General features: G+C 51.5%; 1 protein-coding gene across 3 annotated transcripts in view; it reads left to right on the top strand.

The window, feature by feature from the left end:
• Positions 1-18,546, top strand: part of LOC144953280 (thyrotroph embryonic factor-like) — a 24,260-nt gene continuing 5,714 nt past the window's right edge. The window contains exons 1-4 of one of the 3 annotated variants that reach the window (XM_078883851.1): positions 1-241; positions 5,956-6,315; positions 8,574-8,968; positions 9,964-10,191. In XM_078883851.1, the coding sequence (XP_078739977.1) occupies positions 109-241; positions 5,956-6,315; positions 8,574-8,968; positions 9,964-10,158 (1,083 nt within the window). In that variant the 5' untranslated portion in view covers positions 1-108 and the 3' untranslated portion in view covers positions 10,159-10,191. Of the gene's footprint in view, positions 242-5,955; positions 6,316-8,573; positions 8,969-9,963; positions 16,251-18,546 lie in introns of those variants that run through there. The other 2 variants (XM_078883850.1, XM_078883852.1) reach the window with 2 other exon arrangements.

Raw genomic sequence — 18,546 nt, forward strand, 5'->3', positions numbered from 1 at the left:
TGTCAACACTGAGACCCCCCCGCCCCTCCATTGCTGGCAGCTCCGGCCACTCTGATTCTGCCTCCACCGCCGCCTCAGAGGTCCGAGACCACGGAGCGAAGCGGCGCCATGAGCACCGACGCCGCCGACACGAACGACGTCGCGCGGCCCGAGTCGCCGTTCGGCAGCAGGGTCCTCAGAGCGCTGCTCGAGAGCTTGCAGCAGCGGCCCGCGCTGCTGCCGGCGGGAGACGCCGATGACGGTGAGGCTCGGGGCGGCCGGCGCGGCTAGGCAAGCGTGGGGGGAGGCGGTTGGCTAGGCCTCGACTCCAATATTTTTACCGCAAATTTTCATTTTGTGAGCAGTTAAAAGATGTTTAAACGTTGGCTGCCATGAAGACCGGACGCTGCTTTCGTCAAACAGAGCGAGCGGGCGTGCGGGTGGGTGGCTGCTGCTGCAGGCCACGGTGGCTAGGAGATGTTAACTCCATTGCCTGCGATGCAGGAGGTCGTGGGCTCGAATCCGACCCTGATAACGCCTCGTGTATTTTTGGAGTTTGTATGTCTCTGTCTCTTTCTCTCTCCCCGTGGTCGCGTGGGATTGTTTCCCCTCCATATTTAGAATGAACGTCACGCGTTTTAAGAGTATCTGGCTGACAGATATTTCCACATGATAAGCCACTTTGCTGGGTCAGGTCGCTTCTGAAGAAGAACTACATCGCTCAGTGCGGCCTTACCTGGTAACAGTAACAAGTTAGGAGTTGGTAGTCAATTGAAAGTGAGAGGGAGTCAAGTATTGGGATAGATGGTGCCATGGCTCTGTGTGTGGGTCTCTAAGTCTCCTGCCTCTGTGTATCTCTTTAAGCGAATGAGTGAGTGGGTGGGTGAGTGGGTGAATGAATAAGTGGTTGACTGAGAGAATGAGTAAGAGGGTGACTGGATGAGTGAGCGGGTGACTGGGTGAGTGAGTGGGTGAGTTAGTGAGTGATTGAGTGGGTGACTGAGTGAATGAGTAAGAGGGTGAGTGACTGGGTGACTGACTGAGTTATTGGGTGAGTGGGTGGGTGAGTGAGTGGGTGGCTGAGTGAATGAGTAAGAGGGTGAGTGACTGGGTGACTGACTGACTGAGTTAGTGGGTGAGTGAGTGATTGAGTGAGTGGGTGAGTGAGTGATTGAGTGGGTGACTGAGTGAATGATTAAGAGGTTGAGTGACTGGGTGACTGACTGAGTTACTGGGTGAGTGAGTGGGTGACTGAGTGAATGAGTTGGTTGAGTGAGTGGGTGAGTGACTGGGTGACTGACTGAGTTACTGAGTGAGTGAGTGATTGAGTGGGTGAGTGGGTGACTGAGTGAATGAGTTGGTTGAGTGGGTGAGTGAGTGAATGAGTGAGTGGGTGAGTGACTGGGTGACTGACTGAGTTACTGGGTGAGTGATTGAGTGGGTGACTGAGTGAATGAGTTGGGTGAGTGACTGGGTGACTGACTGAGTTACTGGGTGAGTGAGTTGGCAAGCGAGTGGGTGATTTCATGCCGTGGTCTGAAACCGCATCTGTAATATATTTCATAGTTTGGGCCACACCACATGGCTTGGCATTTATTTCAGCATTTGGCTCCGATCGCGTGCACCCACACCACCAAGCACCCCGAGGCTCACAGAGCCAGTCTAAGGCACGCCAATGTAATAACAAAAATAATGATTACCCCTCACTCCCCGTGTTGTTATCGATAGTTCAATGTTCTTGTAGATTTGTTTTTGCAGGGCGATGTGTTGTTGTCTTGGTGTGGTCTGGGACTGTTGTTGTCTTGGGATGGTCTGGGACTGTTGTTGTTGTTGTCTTGGTGTGGCCTGGGTTGTTGTTGTCTTGGTGTGGTCTGGGACTGTTGTTGTTGTCTTGGTGTGGTCTGGGACTGTTGTTGTTGTTGTCTTGGTGTGGCCTGGGACTGTTGTTGTTTTTCTTCCTTGCCAAAGCTTTGTAATTGGTGTACTGATGCAATTTGAACTTATATACTTTTGTATCGTGCGGCACTTTCAGATGCACTTCTGCGGCCGTCTGGAACGCTCTTCCTTCCAATATTAGGAAGCCGGGTACGGGTAGCTGGGTATCGGGTAGGGTACGGGTATCGGGTACCCGGTTGCGACCTCTGATGACTGTCGACATCCGCCTGGGCCAATCGCCGTGTCCAGAGCCGTGGCGTCTGGTGGGCAATGCGACCTCACGACTGCAGCCAAGACTCCGCTGGCGAGCGTGAAGATATTCGTTGAAACGACACGACGCTTCTATTGAGAATTGTTTTTTTTTTACCCTTTTATCTGGTGCCTTTTGGCGTCATCTGGTCCAACACCATGTGAGACTAGGCTCTAAGAAAAGCTGTCTCGAGTGTGGACCAATCAATTTCAAGGACAGTGCATACATTATCAGAGTTGTGTTTTTTGTTTGCATTCCGACCGCAGGTATTGTGGTCAATGCAAACATGACTCCTTGTATAAAAAAGGTGTCAGTTTTGTTGCCAGATAAAAGGGCAAAAAACCAATTATCATATTTTGCTGCTGGCAAAGGAGGTTCCAATGGTGACGCTTCTATTATTTGTGTCGGTTTTTATTTACTTTAATACCGCACAGTATCAAATATATGATTTTAAACCTAAATGGTCTTTGTTTACAATATGGTGAATTGTGATGTGTTGATAGTGTATACACCAGGCGAGGTAGTTATCTCCAAGACACTGGCGGTGCCCAATTAATTGCTGTTCCTACTCGCTACCAACAGCGCTTGTGTGTCTGTGTGTGACTGTCTGTGTGTGTGTGGCTGTCTGTGTGTGTGTCTGTGTGTGTCTGTGTGTGTGTGTGTGCGGGGAGGGGGTTTGCGTAGACCGGCCTCGCCAGCGAACTCCGCTGAGGAAGAGCGCCTCTGGCTCCCCCCAAGTCGTGACGACTGAATGTTTCTTTTTATTTTTTTTCCCTCGACCGCGTGCAGTTTCGTCGCCCCGTGCCCGGTTACGTAAGGAGCGAGGAGGAGGAGGGGAACGTCCCGGGGAGGACTGAGGGGTGGGGGGTAGGCGCAGATGGGAAATTAATAAGAGATAGGAATCTGCAAGGAGCAGAATAAATTATAGCAACTATACACTACACTATATACTACAGTATACACTGCACTATTACACTACATTACACGACACTATACACTGCACTATACACTACATTATTACACTACATTATTACACTACATTATAACACTACACTATACACTACACAATACACTAAACTATACACTACATTATTACACTACACTATACACTACACGATACACTATACACTACATTATTACACTACACTATACACTACACTACACGATACACTACACTACTATACACTATACGTTACACTGCACTAAACACTACACTAAACACTACACTATACACTACACTATACACTACACGTCTATATACTACACTTTTGTGTCGTGTTTTTCAGCTGCACGCCTGAGCGAGAGGGAGGCAGACAGTGCCTCTGTAACAGGAACCCACGTTTTTGTTCAGCTGCTGGATCGCAGCTAATCACACGACCATTGTGGATCCTGTCTGCCGTGCGAGTCCCGGCTCTTACGTAAAGGGCTGTGGTTATGCGTGCGGTGCCGGCAGGCTGTACCCTGCCAAGAACGCTTTGCACTCATTCCATTTGCCCAGCGGCTGTGGCGGTTGGCAGCGTATTCATTCATTCGCACACCACGCTCACACACACCCCACTCACACACACACACACCCCACACACACACACCACTCACTCACACACACACACCACTCACTCACACACACACCCCACTCACTCGCACACACACCCCACTCACTCATACACACCACTCACACACACACCACTCACTCATACACACCCCTCTCACACACACCCCCCTCACTCACACACCACTCACTCACACACCACTCACTCACACACACCCCGCTCACACACACACACTCGCGCACACACACACACCACTCATACACCCCACTCACACACCCCACTCACACGCACACCTCACACACACACCTCACACACACACACCACTCACTCACACACACCCCACTCACACACACCCGCTCACATACACACACTCACTCACACACACCACTCACACAGACACACTCACACACACACACCACTCACTCACACACACCCCCACTCACACACACCCCCCACTCACACACACACCCCACTCACGCACCCCCCCCCCCCCACTCACACACACACCCCACTCACTCGCACACACAAACCACTCACTCACACACACACCCCACTCACGCACACACACACACACACCCCACTCGCACACACCCCACTCACTCACACACACCCCCCCACACACACACACCCCACTAACGCACACACACACCCCACTCACTCACACACACCCCACTCACACACACACCACTCACTCACACACCCCACTCACTCACACACCCCACTCACTCACACACACCCCACTCACACACACCCCACTCACACACCCCACTCACTCACACACACCGCACTCACTCACACACACACCCCCTCACTCACCCCCCCCCCCCACTCACACACACACCCCACTCGCACACACACCCCACTCGCACACACACCGCACTCACTCATACACACACCCCCTCACTCACACACACCCCACTCACTCACACACACCGCACTCACTCACACACACACCCCCTCACTCACCCCCCCCCCCCCCACTCACACACACACCCCACTCGCACACACACCGCACTCACACACACACACACCCCCTCACTCACACACCCACCCCACTCACACACACCCCACACTCACACCCCTTCCACCCTCACACACACACACCACTCACACACACCTCACTCACACACCCCCCCCCCCCCCACTCACACCCCCACTCAAACACGAACAATACGAACAACAGCCGCTATTCGCCACGATGTGGTGGTGACGACGCCACAGCGATGATGCCCCGGCTAGGCCGACTCCGAGGCCACGTGAAGTGTCCAAGACTCCCTGGCAGGAGGTCACGGGACAGACCCAGGTGTACAGACCCAGCATATGCCATGGGGTGACTGACTGAGACGACTGGTAGCTGCACCATCTGTGCCCCCTACCTGCTGCATTTTAGCCTCCTAGTGCTTCGCTCGTTGTTGTGAGCGTCGCTCCTCCGCCCTCCGGAGCACCGCTCCATTAGAACGCGCAATGCAAACGCCCCCTAACCCAGCAGCTTAAATATACGCTGCCAAGCTTGGCGGTGTTCATTCAGACGCTGTCTTTCCGACAGCCCTGTTCTTCACCTGAGGACGGCTGCTTGCGTTGGGGCCGAAACGTCGTGAGAATTGTATTTTATTATGTTTTATTTTTATTATTTTATTATTTCCCTTCTACGTGACTTTACCGAAAGAACCAAGCAGATGAATCCCTGCAGTCACGAAAGCTTTAAATCGATACTTTAGCTTTAAAGCTAAAGAGGGCTAAAGTAGGTCTAAAGTAGTGAACTATTTGTCTTTTGTTAACGTGACACATTTTTTACTACTCTCAGGTTTTTTCGGTAAAGTCACGTAGGTAAAAATAAAAATAAATAATCAAAATACTATAAATAATATAATTTCTATTATTTTAATTTTAATAATATATTTTTTTATTTTTTACCTACGTGACTTTACCGAAAAAAACCTAAGAGTATGAATCCTTGCAGTCACGAAAGCTTCAAATCTAGAACTTTTTTTGCTGATTGGCCGTGTCGGGTGGTGGAGGGTTACGACACATTTATAAATAACGCGATCTAAACCCAAAAAAACGTTTATCATGGGTCGAGGGTTCGTTGTTAGGCTGTTGTTCCGCCATCCATCGCCGCAGGTGTTTCGTGGTCCCTCCCGGCTAACGCTCAATTCCTCTCTTGTACCCCCCCCCCCTCCCGTACCACTCCACCCTGCCCACCCCACCCCGTAACCCCTCCAACCTCCGCACGCGATGCAGGCGACGATGAGAAGAAGCTGATTGCGGAGGTCGTGCTGGGGATGGGCGGTGAGGTGTCCCCGAGGGGGGGGGCTCTCCCCCCTCCCTCCTCCGCCCCCCCACCCCCGGACCCCTCGGGGGACCGTGGGATTGCCGCCAGTGTGGCGCGAGCGGCCTTCCTGGGCCCCGCCATCTGGGACCGCACGATCCCCTACGACGGCCACGCCTTCACCCTGGAGTACATGGACCTGGACGACTTCTTGTCGCAGGAGGAGCTCACGGGCCTGGGCCTCGACGGATTCGAGGTGGACACCAGCGGTGGGAGCGAGGGAGGGGGAGGGGCGGGAGGAGGGGGAGATGCGGGCGAGAGAAGTAGGATTGGTGAGATTCACTCTCTCACTCACTCACTCGCAGACTCACGCACAGATTCACTCTATCAATAGGATCGGTGAGATTCACCCTCTCACTTACTCACTCGCAGACTCACGCACGGTGAGACTCAGACACTCACTCATTCTCTCACTCACTCACTCACTCACTCACTCGCAGACTCGCGCACGGTGAGATTCAGACACTCACTCATTCTCTCACTCACTCGCAGACTCACGCACGGTGAGATTCAGACACTCACTCATTCTCTCGCTCGCTCACTCACTCGCAGACTCACGCACGGTGAGATTCAGACACTCACTCATTCTCTCACTCGCTCACTCACTCGCAGACTCACGCACGGTGAGATTCAGACACTCACTCATTCTCTCACTCCCTCACTCACTCGCAGACTCACGCACGGTGAGATTCAGACACTAACTCATTCTCTCACTCGCTCACTCACTCGCACACTCACGCGCGGTGAGATTCAGACACTCACTCATTCTCTCACTCACTCACTCGCAGACTCACGCACGGTGAGATTCAGACACTCACTCATTCTCTCACTCGCTCACTCACTCGCAGACTCACGCACAGATTCACTCTATCAATAGGATCGGTGAGATTCACCCTCTCACTTACTCACTCGCAGACTCACGCACGGTGAGACTCAGACACTCACTCATTCTCTCACTCACTCACTCGCAGACTCACGCACGGTGAGATTCAGACACTCACTCATTCTCTCACTCGCTCACTCACTCGCAGACTCACGCACGGTGAGATTCAGACACTCATTCTCTCACTCCCTCACTCACTCGCAGACTCACGCACGGTGAGATTCAGACACTAACTCATTCTCTCACTTGCTCACTCACTCGCAGACTCACGCACGGTGAGATTCAGACACTCACTCATTCTCTCACTCACTCACCTGAAGGATCAGTGACATGCACACACTGTTGCAGCTATGCAATTGTAAATCATCATCTATATTGAAAATTCACTTATCACTGCTTTTTGTGTTTTGTTTGTTGTCCTTCCCCCGCACCTCCAATTAGCCCGGTTGGCTACGTACGGTGTCAAAGAAGTCCAACATAGGCACATGCACACATCCTTGAACAATGCTGGTTAACTGCCCACGTGTGTATGGGCAAGGTGTTGACATGCATCGTCTCATCAGCAGAACCAGAGTCGGCATCAGTAAATGCTGGCGAGCTGGCAGATGTCACAGAGACTAGGACCCTCTTTCTCTCTCCTTAGGAAACTGGGTTCTAGTTCCTGACTGCTGATGCCACGCTGTCTCGTCAAAACCGAGTAATTTGCGTGTGTAGTGCCGCTGCTGCTGAAACCAGCACCAAGAAAATCCTCAAATTTTTTTTAAACGGCACGAGCGAGAACCATAAACTGCTCTTAAACTCGTAGACTAATTTATCTTAGCGACCCCGGCCCTCACGAATGATGGCTCAACCAAGTGGTGGCTTGTCATCAGGTGGGAATGTATAGCAGCCAAATTCGGTAAAACGCGTGACGTTGATTCTGAATGTCCAGGGGAAAACCGGAGGACCCGGAGAAAAATCCACTCAGTCACGGGGAGGGAGAGAGAGTTATGCAAGTTCCAAATATACAGCAGCAGGGATGGGACCCACGACCTGCTGTATACGAGGCGAGGGAGATAACATCTCACCACCGTGGTGCCCGAGACATACGGAGATACACACGCAGACAAAAACAACCGCCATTCGCCACTAAGTAGTGGTGATGTCACCATAGCGCTTCTGACAGGCTGGCAAGATGCACGGAGACACGCGCACGGGGAGAACATACAAACTCCACATATACAATAAACACCTTCTTGGTTTTTTCGGTAAAGTCACGTAGAAGGGAAATAATAAAATAATAAAAATAAAACATAATAAAATAATTCTCACGACGTTTCGGCCACAACGCAAGCAGCCGTCCTCAGGTGAAGACCAGGTCTGTCGGGGAGACAGCGTCTGAATGAAACACCACCAGGCTTGGAGCGTATATTTAATCTGGGTTGGAAGGGGGGAAGTGCGCCTTGACAAAATAATTTGCATATCAAGAGGAATTTAGCATATTTATGTTTTATTTTTATTATTTTATTATTTCCCTTCTACGTGACTTTACCGAAAGAACCAAGAAGATGAATCCCTGCAGTCACGAAAGAAGCTTTACATCGAAAAACAACAAACACCGTCGGGGTCTGTGATCGAACCCATGACCTCCTGCGTACACTCCTACAGGCGACAGAGCAGCTGACGTCACGGGCAGAAGCAGCAGCGGCGGTGGTCCAGACAACTCCTCCTCGTCACCACGACACCGACCGCCACCATCGCCACTGTCACCACCGTCACCACCGTCGTCGTCGTCAACCAAACCCAGCAGCATGGATCCCACGGCGATAGCCGCCAAGAAGCCACGGCGGCCGGCGCCGGAGGGCGAGGAGGTGGACGCCGAGGTGGACGACGAGGTGGAGGTAAAGGTGGAGTTTGTGGCGAGCCCCACGGACGTGGCGCTGTCCACCGTGCCGGGCCAGGAGCCCTTCGACCCGCGGCGTCGCCGCTTCTCACCGGACGAGCTCAAGCCACAGCCCATCGTGAAGAAGGCTCGCAAGGTTTACGTGCCTGACGACCGCAAGGTAGGGGGGGTGGGGGTGGGGTGGGGGTGGGGTGGGGGGGGGATGGGGGTGGATGGGGGGGGGGTGCACGTGGGATGGGGGGGGATGGAGGGAAGAGAACCGTATAGATTGTGAAACTATTTAACTATGAACTACTTTTTATTTGAACAGGTAAGGCCTACTAAGCCGAGGGTACCAGTGTGGCTAGGACAGAGGTCGCAAACGGGTTTTGATTCCTTACCCGTACCCGGCCGCACCAGGGTCGCAAATGGGTAGCCGTACCCGGCCGGGTACAGGTAGCCGGGTATCGCGTAGGGTACGGGTATCGGGTACCCGGTTGCGACCTCTGGGCTAGGAGATGTTAACTACCTCGCCTGGTGTGCGGGAGGTCGTGGGTTCAATCCCGACCCTGATGACGCCTGCTGCTGCTGTAGATTTGGAGTTTGCGTGTCTCTCTCCCCGTGGTGGTCACGTGAGGTCCTCCACGTTTAGAACTACCATCGCTCCTTTTGAAGGACTTTTCTCCACGGGATGATCTCCACGTGCTAATAATCATATCGGACTCTTGGTTAAGCTACAATTTGTGGCTCAGACACACGCAGAGACAAAGACGAAGATCCCCCGTATAGCCTGAACAGACTATTGGGGCAAGTGCTGTTAGTAAGTAGCACCTCATCCTCCATCACTACCACTACCACCACCACCACCATTACCACTAAAGACAAAGCTCCACTGTGTAGCCTCTACCAGGCTGTAGGGGCAAGTGCTGTTAGCGAGTTGCACCATCACCACCACCATTACCACCACCATCGCCACCACCACTAAAGACAAAGCTCCACTGTGTAGCCTCTACCAGGCTGTAGGGGCAAGTGCTGTTAGCGAGTTGCACCATCATCACCACCTACCACCATTACCACCTCCAGCACCATCGCCACCACCATCGCTCAGCAGCAGCAGCGCCGATGAAGGCCGGCAACCACCATAACCCCGCCCCGCGCCCCCCACGCTGCCCGTAGGACGAGAAGTACTGGCAGCGACGCACCAAGAACAACCGTGCGGCACAGCGCTCGCGGGAGGCCCGGCGCTTCAAGGAGAACCAGATAGCGGTGCGAGCTGCCTTCCTGGAGAGCCAGAATGCGGCGCTCAAACGCGAGGTGGCAGAGCTGCGAGCCGCCCTAGCCAGGGCCACGGCGTCGTCGTCAGCTTCGTAGCACGGGCTGGAGGAGAGGTGGACTGATGAGTGGGTGAGTGGGTAGGTGGGTAGGTGGGTGGGTGAGTGGGTGAGTGGGTAGGTGGGTGGGTGGGTGGATGAGTGGGTAGGTAGGTGGGTGGGTGGATGAGTGAGTGGGTAGGTAGGTGGGTGGGTGGATGAGTGATTGAGTGAGTGAGTGGGTAGATGGGTGGGTGGGTGGATGAGTGAGTGGGTAGGTAGGTGGGTGGGTGAGTGGGTAGGTAGGTGGGTGGATGAATGGGTGAGTGGGTAGGTGGGTGGGTGAGTGAGTGAGTGGGTAGGTAGGTGGGTGGGTGGATGAGTGGGTGAGTGAATGGGAGGGGCTGGAGAAGAGATGGAATTATGGGTGAGTTTGTGAGTGAGTGCTGATGCATCACACAGCGTCATCACACACGCTTGTATTACCGCTCACCCACTCACTCACCCATTTATCCACTCACTCACGCACTTAAAAGTCAGAACCAGGAGAGTTTTCTTCCTGAGTAAAGCCCACTGGGCTTGGAAGCTCTTTTTCAAGGGCAACTCGGGTGGCAGACAACATCAAAGCATTCCACGAATTAAAGATTTACACAAAACACAAACCACAACAAATAATGGCACTTATGCATGCACGATTAAATGTGCGTGATTTTAATAAGTCTTTTGAAATCAGGACAGAAGGTTGGCAGAACAGAGATGCCAAGAGATGGAACTGAGTGGTTAGAAACACTTTGGGGCAGCTATGTTGAATGTTTTTGATTCCAAATATCTGGTGGCTGTTAATAGACTGATATATCTACCCACAGACTCGCACAGAGGCCCACAGACTCACCCACACAGAGACCCACAGACTCATCACACAGAGACCCACAGACTCATCACACAGAGACCCATAGACTCATCACACAGAGACCCACAGACTCGCGCAGAGATCCACAGACTCGCGCAGAGACCCACAGACTCGCGCAGAGACCCACAGACTCGCACAGAGACCCACAGACTCGCACAGAGACCCACAGACTCGCACAGAGACCCACAGACTCGCACAGAGACCCACAGACTCGCATTGACCCACAGACTCGCACAGAGACCCACAGACTCGCACAGAGACCCACAGACTCGCACAGAGACCCACAGACTCGCACAGAGACCCACAGACTCGCACAGAGACCCACAGACTCGCACAGAGACCCACAGACTCGCACAGAGACCCATAGACTCACACAGTGACTGTCTCACACAGAGACCCATAGACTAATATAGAGACCCATAGACTAATATAGAGACCCACAGACTCACGGAGCGACCTACAGTTTCACACAGACCCATAGGCTAATATAGAGGCCCATAGACTCGCACAGAGGCCCATATATTGGGTCTACTTTCTTCCATTACTTGGGCCGATCCACGCAGGAATTTTCCTCCAGGACAAAAAGGACGTCGCTAACGAAATGGCATTCCAGGAGGCAGTGGCGCCGTTACAAAGAGGCGTAGTCCTGCAGTCGAATGACGGAGTGACTGCAGCTTCATTGACAGGTGGGACAAATTAGTCGAGGGGATCTACGGACGGTGGGCCGTGATGCCGACTCCTTCAGTGTCTCCCGGTGGCTGTGGTGGCCGTGAGCGTCGTTCTCTCCGTCAATCCCCGGGGCGTGTCGTGAGAACGCGCAAAGAGCACCTCCCTTTATAACAGGGGTGGGAAACATCATTTGGTGTGGCCCTGCCAAGGCAACCGCAGGCGGGACTCGAAATTCAATAAATCTCGGAGCAAACTTGGAAAAGCAGTTGCGAGTACCAGCAACATCATCATCAATACCAGCTAACATCACCACACGCCTCGCCAAAGAGAAGCAGTTCCAGCCATCGCATTAGGGGCGAGTTAATGAAACGTTTGACCAAATATAATGGGCTGATTTTTAAGTTGATCATTTTGTATGGCCCGTGAATGATGTTACAAATATCCAAATGGCGCTTGGCAGAAAAAATGTTCCCCGCCCCTGATCTACAATAATGCAGACCAAGTGCCACGCTCGTTATAATGTCGTGGGTACAAACGGGAGGAAGCTTTCTTTGAGGCAACTCGTTTATTAGTAACATTAACAACTGTAGAACACAAAGGGGTAAGGACCCTTTCCAGCCGATACGCTAGGGAGGTATCTCCTCCTGCCTACGATATAACCCTACACCAGAGGTCGCAAACGGGTGTTGATTCCTTACCCGTACCCGGCCGCACCAGGGTCGAAAACGGATACCCGTACCCTACCCCATACCCGGCTACCCGTACCTGGCCGGGTATCGGGTAGGGTACGGGTATCGGGTACCCGATTGCGACCTCTGGGATGAAGCCATGTTGCAGGCGCGGGTGGGTTGATTCTAGGAACTTGAATTGTGAGAAGAGACAAGACGTTGGGAAATGAGTGACAAACGGTGACTCACCAGTGACTCAGGGCCTACCCGTACCCGGCCGCACCAGGGTCGCAAACGGGTACCCGTACCCGACTGGGTACGGGTAGCCGGGTATCAGGAGGCTCTTGAACTTCAGGCGGACGACAACTGCCGGGACCGTTCAGAGGTCCGGCTTTTATACCGAGCCTCGGCTGGCTCCGCCCCCGGCCACACCTCTCTTCTCGAGCCTTCCAGCAGGGCCTGGGGGTGACGTCATCCCCCAGCCCCCTCTTGGGGTCTGCACCAATGGGCATGACGTTCGTTAGGGGTTTCCGTTGGGTCCCGTGAGCCAACGTCCCTTCACACCAGAGGTCGCAAACAGGTTTTGATTCCTTACCCGTACCCTGCCGCACCAGGGTCGCAAATGGGTACCCGTACCCGGCCGGGTACGGGTAGCCGTTCCCTACCCGTAGCCTACCCGAAATGAGTAACAAACGGTTACTCACCAGTGACTCACGGCCTACCCGTACCCGGCCGCACCAGGGTCGCAAACGGCTACCCGTACCCGGCCGGGTACGGGTAGCCGGGTATCGGGTAGGGTACGGGTATCGGGTACCCGGTTGCGACCTCTGGCTCAGACCCTCTTTCGCCCCCTATTGACACGTGGCCGGTACTACCGGCTGTGTGTATTGGAGATGGCGTATCGCTCCCAATGATACCCCCGCAATAACATGGAGACGTGCACTGTTATGATGACGCGGAATGAGCACTGTTATAACGATGAGGCGAGCGCCGCTGTAACGCACAACCCGTAATGACGCGTGTATGTATGTTTTATGTTGAACTTCTGTCGTGTACCGTATGTAGCCAGCCATGCCAGTTGGTGCAATGCGGAACGTGCCCACCGTTATAACGTGGGACGCAAACCGCACACGGCGCGGAAACGAACGCCGTTATAATGACGTGGAATGCACGCCGCTATAATGCACAACCCCGTTATAATGCGCTTATGTATGTGGAGTGTCTTTGGGACCGTACGTGAGCTAACCGTACTAATCGCAGGTGCAATCCGGACGCGTCCGCTGTTATAACACGGATCGTGGCCACCGTTATAATGTGGTTGTCGAGCGGTGGACGACGAACTACTTTATATTCTTGTGTTTTTTCGGTAAAGTCACGTAGGTAAAAAATTTAAATTAATAAAGTTAAATAAAAATCAGTGATTTTTATTTTTTTATTTTATTTTACTTTTATAAATTTAAATGTTTTACCTACGTGACTTTTACCGAAAAAACCCAAGAATATGAATCCTTGCAGTCACGAAAGCTTCAAATATAGGACGAACTACTTTCTTGAGCTACGCGGTGGAGTGCTACGGTGGCGGCGTAACCTCGGCTATGATTGCCAGTAGTCGTAGTGGCGACATCGCACCTCGTCACACGGTTTCCACGTTGTTACGAGTGGTTATGATGGCATTGTGTGTTTTTGACGCTTAGGGCGTTTTTCGCTTGACGCAGCACTTTTTCCCCAGGAAAGCATTCTGCTACCCCCTCCTCATAACAAACAACAACAATAATGATAATTGTTTTTTTACCCTTTAATCTGGCAACAAAACTGACACCTTTTTTACAAGGAGTCATGTTTGCATTGACCACAATACCTGCAGTCGGAATGCAAACAAAAAACACAACTCTGATAATGTATGCACTGTCCTTAAAATTGATTGGTCCACACCCGAGACAGCTTTCCTTAGAGCCTAGTCTCACATGGTGTTGGACCAGATGACGCCAAAAGGCGCACCACTCAAAGACAATGCACCATCAGAGTATGAGAGCTCGGGGTAAGCATATGAGGTTCCAATGGTGGAATAATGATAATGTAAATGTATCAAGCTCCCTTAAAGGATTGTTCTTTTGGGTGCTTACGCATGCAAATGATGTAAAGAAGAATTGACGTCAACCAAGGAAAGACAGAAAATAACTCACAGGTTTTTCTCCATAGATCTAAAAGGCAAAGTTGTGAGTATGTGTGTCTGTTCAAAATGTTTGGCGTACTTCACGACATGCAACAAACTTGAAATTTGCCGTGTGGGTACTTTCCAGACTGCACACCATGCAAACATTATACAAAGACACTTTTGTTTTTTTTTGGGGGGGTGGGGAGCTCAATAATGCAGAGATTTTTTGCACGGCAAGTGAGCTGTGACGTCACATCTGTCACGTGACCCGCGCGTGTGGAAGCGTAACGCATTGTAGTGTAGTGGTTAGCGCACTGTGTGTGTGTGTGGGGGGAGCGGTGGTGTAGTGGTTAGCGCTACGTCGCGCTACGAACCCGGCGACCCGAGTTCGATTCCCGCTCACGGCCAACACCGGTGACGATTATTTTAACCGGTCCTGGGCCTCCCCTAGGTCGACTCAGCCTCAAACGAGTAACTGGTGTTGTGTGTGAACATCGCCACTGGGGAGACAAAGGCGGCCGGGTGTGGTGAATCCAAGTCCCGGGCGAAGCCGGGTAGTGCAGCTAGTTGGGTTATAAATCGGGTGAGTTTGTATCATCACCCTCCACCATCTGACACAGCCAGTAAGGTTTGTCATGTAAATTAAACGTGCCAGTTTACTGCTACTACTACCCACCGGTGTGTTGGTGAGTAAATCCACAAGTACTCTTTGGTACCAAAGTGTATGGATTCCAGCAGTCACGAAAGCTTCAAATAAAAATTAAATCCACGAGATTTGCAATTTTTTTCTATTTTGTAAATGCTATGGATTTCGATTTAACGCTTTCGTGACTGCAGGGATTCATCTTCTTGGTTCTTTCGGTAAAGTCACGTAGAATGGAAATAATACAAATAAAACATAATAAAATAATTCTCACGACGTTTCGGCCATAACGCAAGCAGCCGTCCTCAGGTGAAGAACAGGTCTGTCAGAAAGAAAATGTTTGCAAGAAAGACAGACGCTGTCTTTCTGACACCTGTTCTTCACCTGAGGACGGCTGCTTGCGTTGGGGCCGAAACGTCGTGAGAATTGTATTTTATTGTTTTATTTTTATTATTTTATTATTTCCATTCTACGTGACTTTACCGAAAGAACCAAGAAGATGCTGTGGATTTACTCTCCAACATGCCGGTGGGTTGAAGTAGTAACTAATTGGCGCGTTTTGTTTACGCGATAAACTTTACTGGCCGTGCAGGGTGGTGGAGGGTTACGACACATTTATACTTGCGCGATTTAACCCCCAAAAAATAATTTTATGAGTAAGATTGGTCGCGAAAACCTCCTACGTGTTAAACGGAGTAAAATCCATTTTTAAAGCAGGTGTGTGTGTAGTCAAGATTTGAAGTGCACACTCGTGAAGGTGGCGGTCACCTGATTCCGTACCCGGCCGCACCAGGGTCGCAAACGGGTAAAAAAATAAAAATAATAAAAATATAATAGAAATACAATTATAATGATTTATAATTTTATTTCTATTATTATTTATATTACTTTTATTATTTATTTTTACCTACGTGACTTTACCGAAAAAACCTAAGAGTATGGTCTTTGTTATACTTTGCTTAAGTTTGTAAGTGGGCGCCTGCGTAGTACGATGGTTACATTGTTGATGCCTTAGAAATCGACGCCGGCTTAAACTCGCTGTATCGTCTCAGGCAGTATTCCTGTTCAAAAGAAGCTTTAGAGTTGAAATAAAATGTTTTTAGGTGGACACGCGTGGTGGCTGAATTGTTCTCCTGGTTGTGTCCGAGTTGGCGATTGTGTTTTGAGAAATGCAAAGTCGCGCGTGTGTTTGACACATTTTTTTGAGGTTTTACTCTTTGGCAATAACACAGGAGGTGCTCAGATGTTCAAATCCCAAATGGATCACCTTTGCAAGGAATCTAGTACTGCATTAACCGATCTCGATTTGAAGTTTTCGTGACTGCATGGATCCATACTCTTTGGTTCTTTCGGTAAAGTCACGTAGGTAGAAAATACAATAAAATAAATCACGACGTTTCGATCGCAACACAAGCAATCGTCATCAGGTGGGAAAACCACAGCAAACATTATCTCGCAAACATTATCTCGCAAACATTTTCTTGCAAACATTTTCTTGCTGTGGGTTTCCTGGCCTGCCTACGATCCATCCTGGGTTTAACCAGGCTGGATTGTGTGAGGAGCTCACAAATCCTCGAAAGATCTGGACACATTCTCATCGGTGAGCACCTCTGGCAGGCAAGGCTGCGTTGGCTGGGCCATGTAGCCCGCATGCCCAATCACCACATGCCCAAACAACTTTTGTTCGGCCGGATCGAGGGGGCTAAACGGGCGCGGCATGGGCTAGAGAAGAGATGGAGTGATGTGGTACAGGAGGACGTGGAGCTGAGTGGACTTGCCAATGACTGGTACCAGCAGTGTCAAGATCGGCCTCTGTGAAGGAGGCTCGTGAAGTACGCTACTGGGCAGTTGGAGGCAGTCGCCCTCCAACAACAACAGAGGGCGGAGGAGCGACGCTCACAACAACGAGCGGAGCGCCGGGTGTCTAAAGCACAGCAAGTTGGCACGGTAGGGGGCACAGGTGGTGCATCAGCCAGTCATCTCGGTCATCTCAGTCAGTTGACCCGTGGCACCTGGGTCTGCCCCGTGACCTGCCAGCGAGCGTTTGACACTTCACGTGGCCTCAATGTGCACATGGCCTGGCACAAGCGCCATGGTGACGTCACCGCCACTTGGTGGCGAATGGCGGTTGTTGTTGTGTAATCGTATGTTGAACCTCTGGCACGGTACGTAGCCAACCATGGGGCCGTCCATAAATGACGTCACGCGATTTTGGACGATTTTTGACCCCCCCCCCCCTTCGTCACACGGCCTCACAAAAATTCAGACACCCCCCTCAAATATGACGTCACAAAGCTCTGCCCCCCCCCCAAGAAATAAAACATGCTTCAAATCGCTTTAAACTATTGTCATTGTAGTGCGTATTTATGTGGCGCCGCACTGATGTTGTAGGAGAACACATTTATTTAAAGTTGCGCATTTTGATGTGACGTCACATCAAACCCCCCCCCCCCCCTCGTCACACATCGTCACAAATATCTGACACCCCCCCCTCTAGGTGAGTGACGCCATTTATGGACGGCCCCCATGCCAAGCAGAGGATAACAAAACTAATCACAAAAAGCAGTTCTGAAGAAATATTGAACATTCAGATTTCTAGGTGCATAAAGCTCCAGTGGCTTCCAAACATCGGAAGGAAAAGCGTTCCAGACGGCCGCAGAAGCGCATCTGAAAGCGCCGTCTTTGTTCGATGGCCGAGCCAAAATCCGCTGCAGCCTTGACAGAGGTCGCAAACGGGTTTTGATTCCATACCCGTACCCGGCCGCACCAGGGTCGAAAACGGGTACCCGATACCCGTACCCTACCCGATACCCGGCTACCCGTACCCGGCCGGGTATCGGGTAGGGTACGGGTACCTGATTGTGACCTCTGGGATGAAGCCATGTTGCAGGCGCGGTGGGTTGATTCTAGGAACTTGAATTGTGAGCAGAGACAAGACGTTGGGAAATGAGTGACAAACGGTTACTCACCAGTGACTCGCGGCCTACCCGTACCCGGCCGCACCAGGGTTGCAAACGGGTACCCGTACCCGGCCGGGTACGGATAGCTGGGTATCGGGTACCCGGCTGTGACCTCTGCGCTGTGAGGATGACCGGAGTTCACGTGATGGTTTATGATCCTAGACGATATCGGCAAGGAACCCCTGATTCATTTGGGGCGAGCACTTTGTGTGTGTAATGCGTGCAACCTTAGCGCGTATTTGGCCCTTCGTTCAGGAGAAGGCCCTGGGCTTGTATGACGACTTGAAAAACAAGTTGGGAGAGGAAGAAGCAGCACAAGTATCAATCATTCAAGGCCACCCGTGGATTGTTTGACAGCTTTCGGGCACGGTATTGCTTCTAGAACGTAAACATCCAGGGATAGGATCGGGTAAAATATTTTTAAAACGCTGTTTAAGATCGTGT

Source organism: Lampetra fluviatilis, chromosome 73 (genome assembly GCF_964198595.1).
Source record: "Lampetra fluviatilis chromosome 73, kcLamFluv1.1, whole genome shotgun sequence".
Taxonomy (NCBI): Eukaryota; Metazoa; Chordata; class Hyperoartia; order Petromyzontiformes; family Petromyzontidae; genus Lampetra; species Lampetra fluviatilis.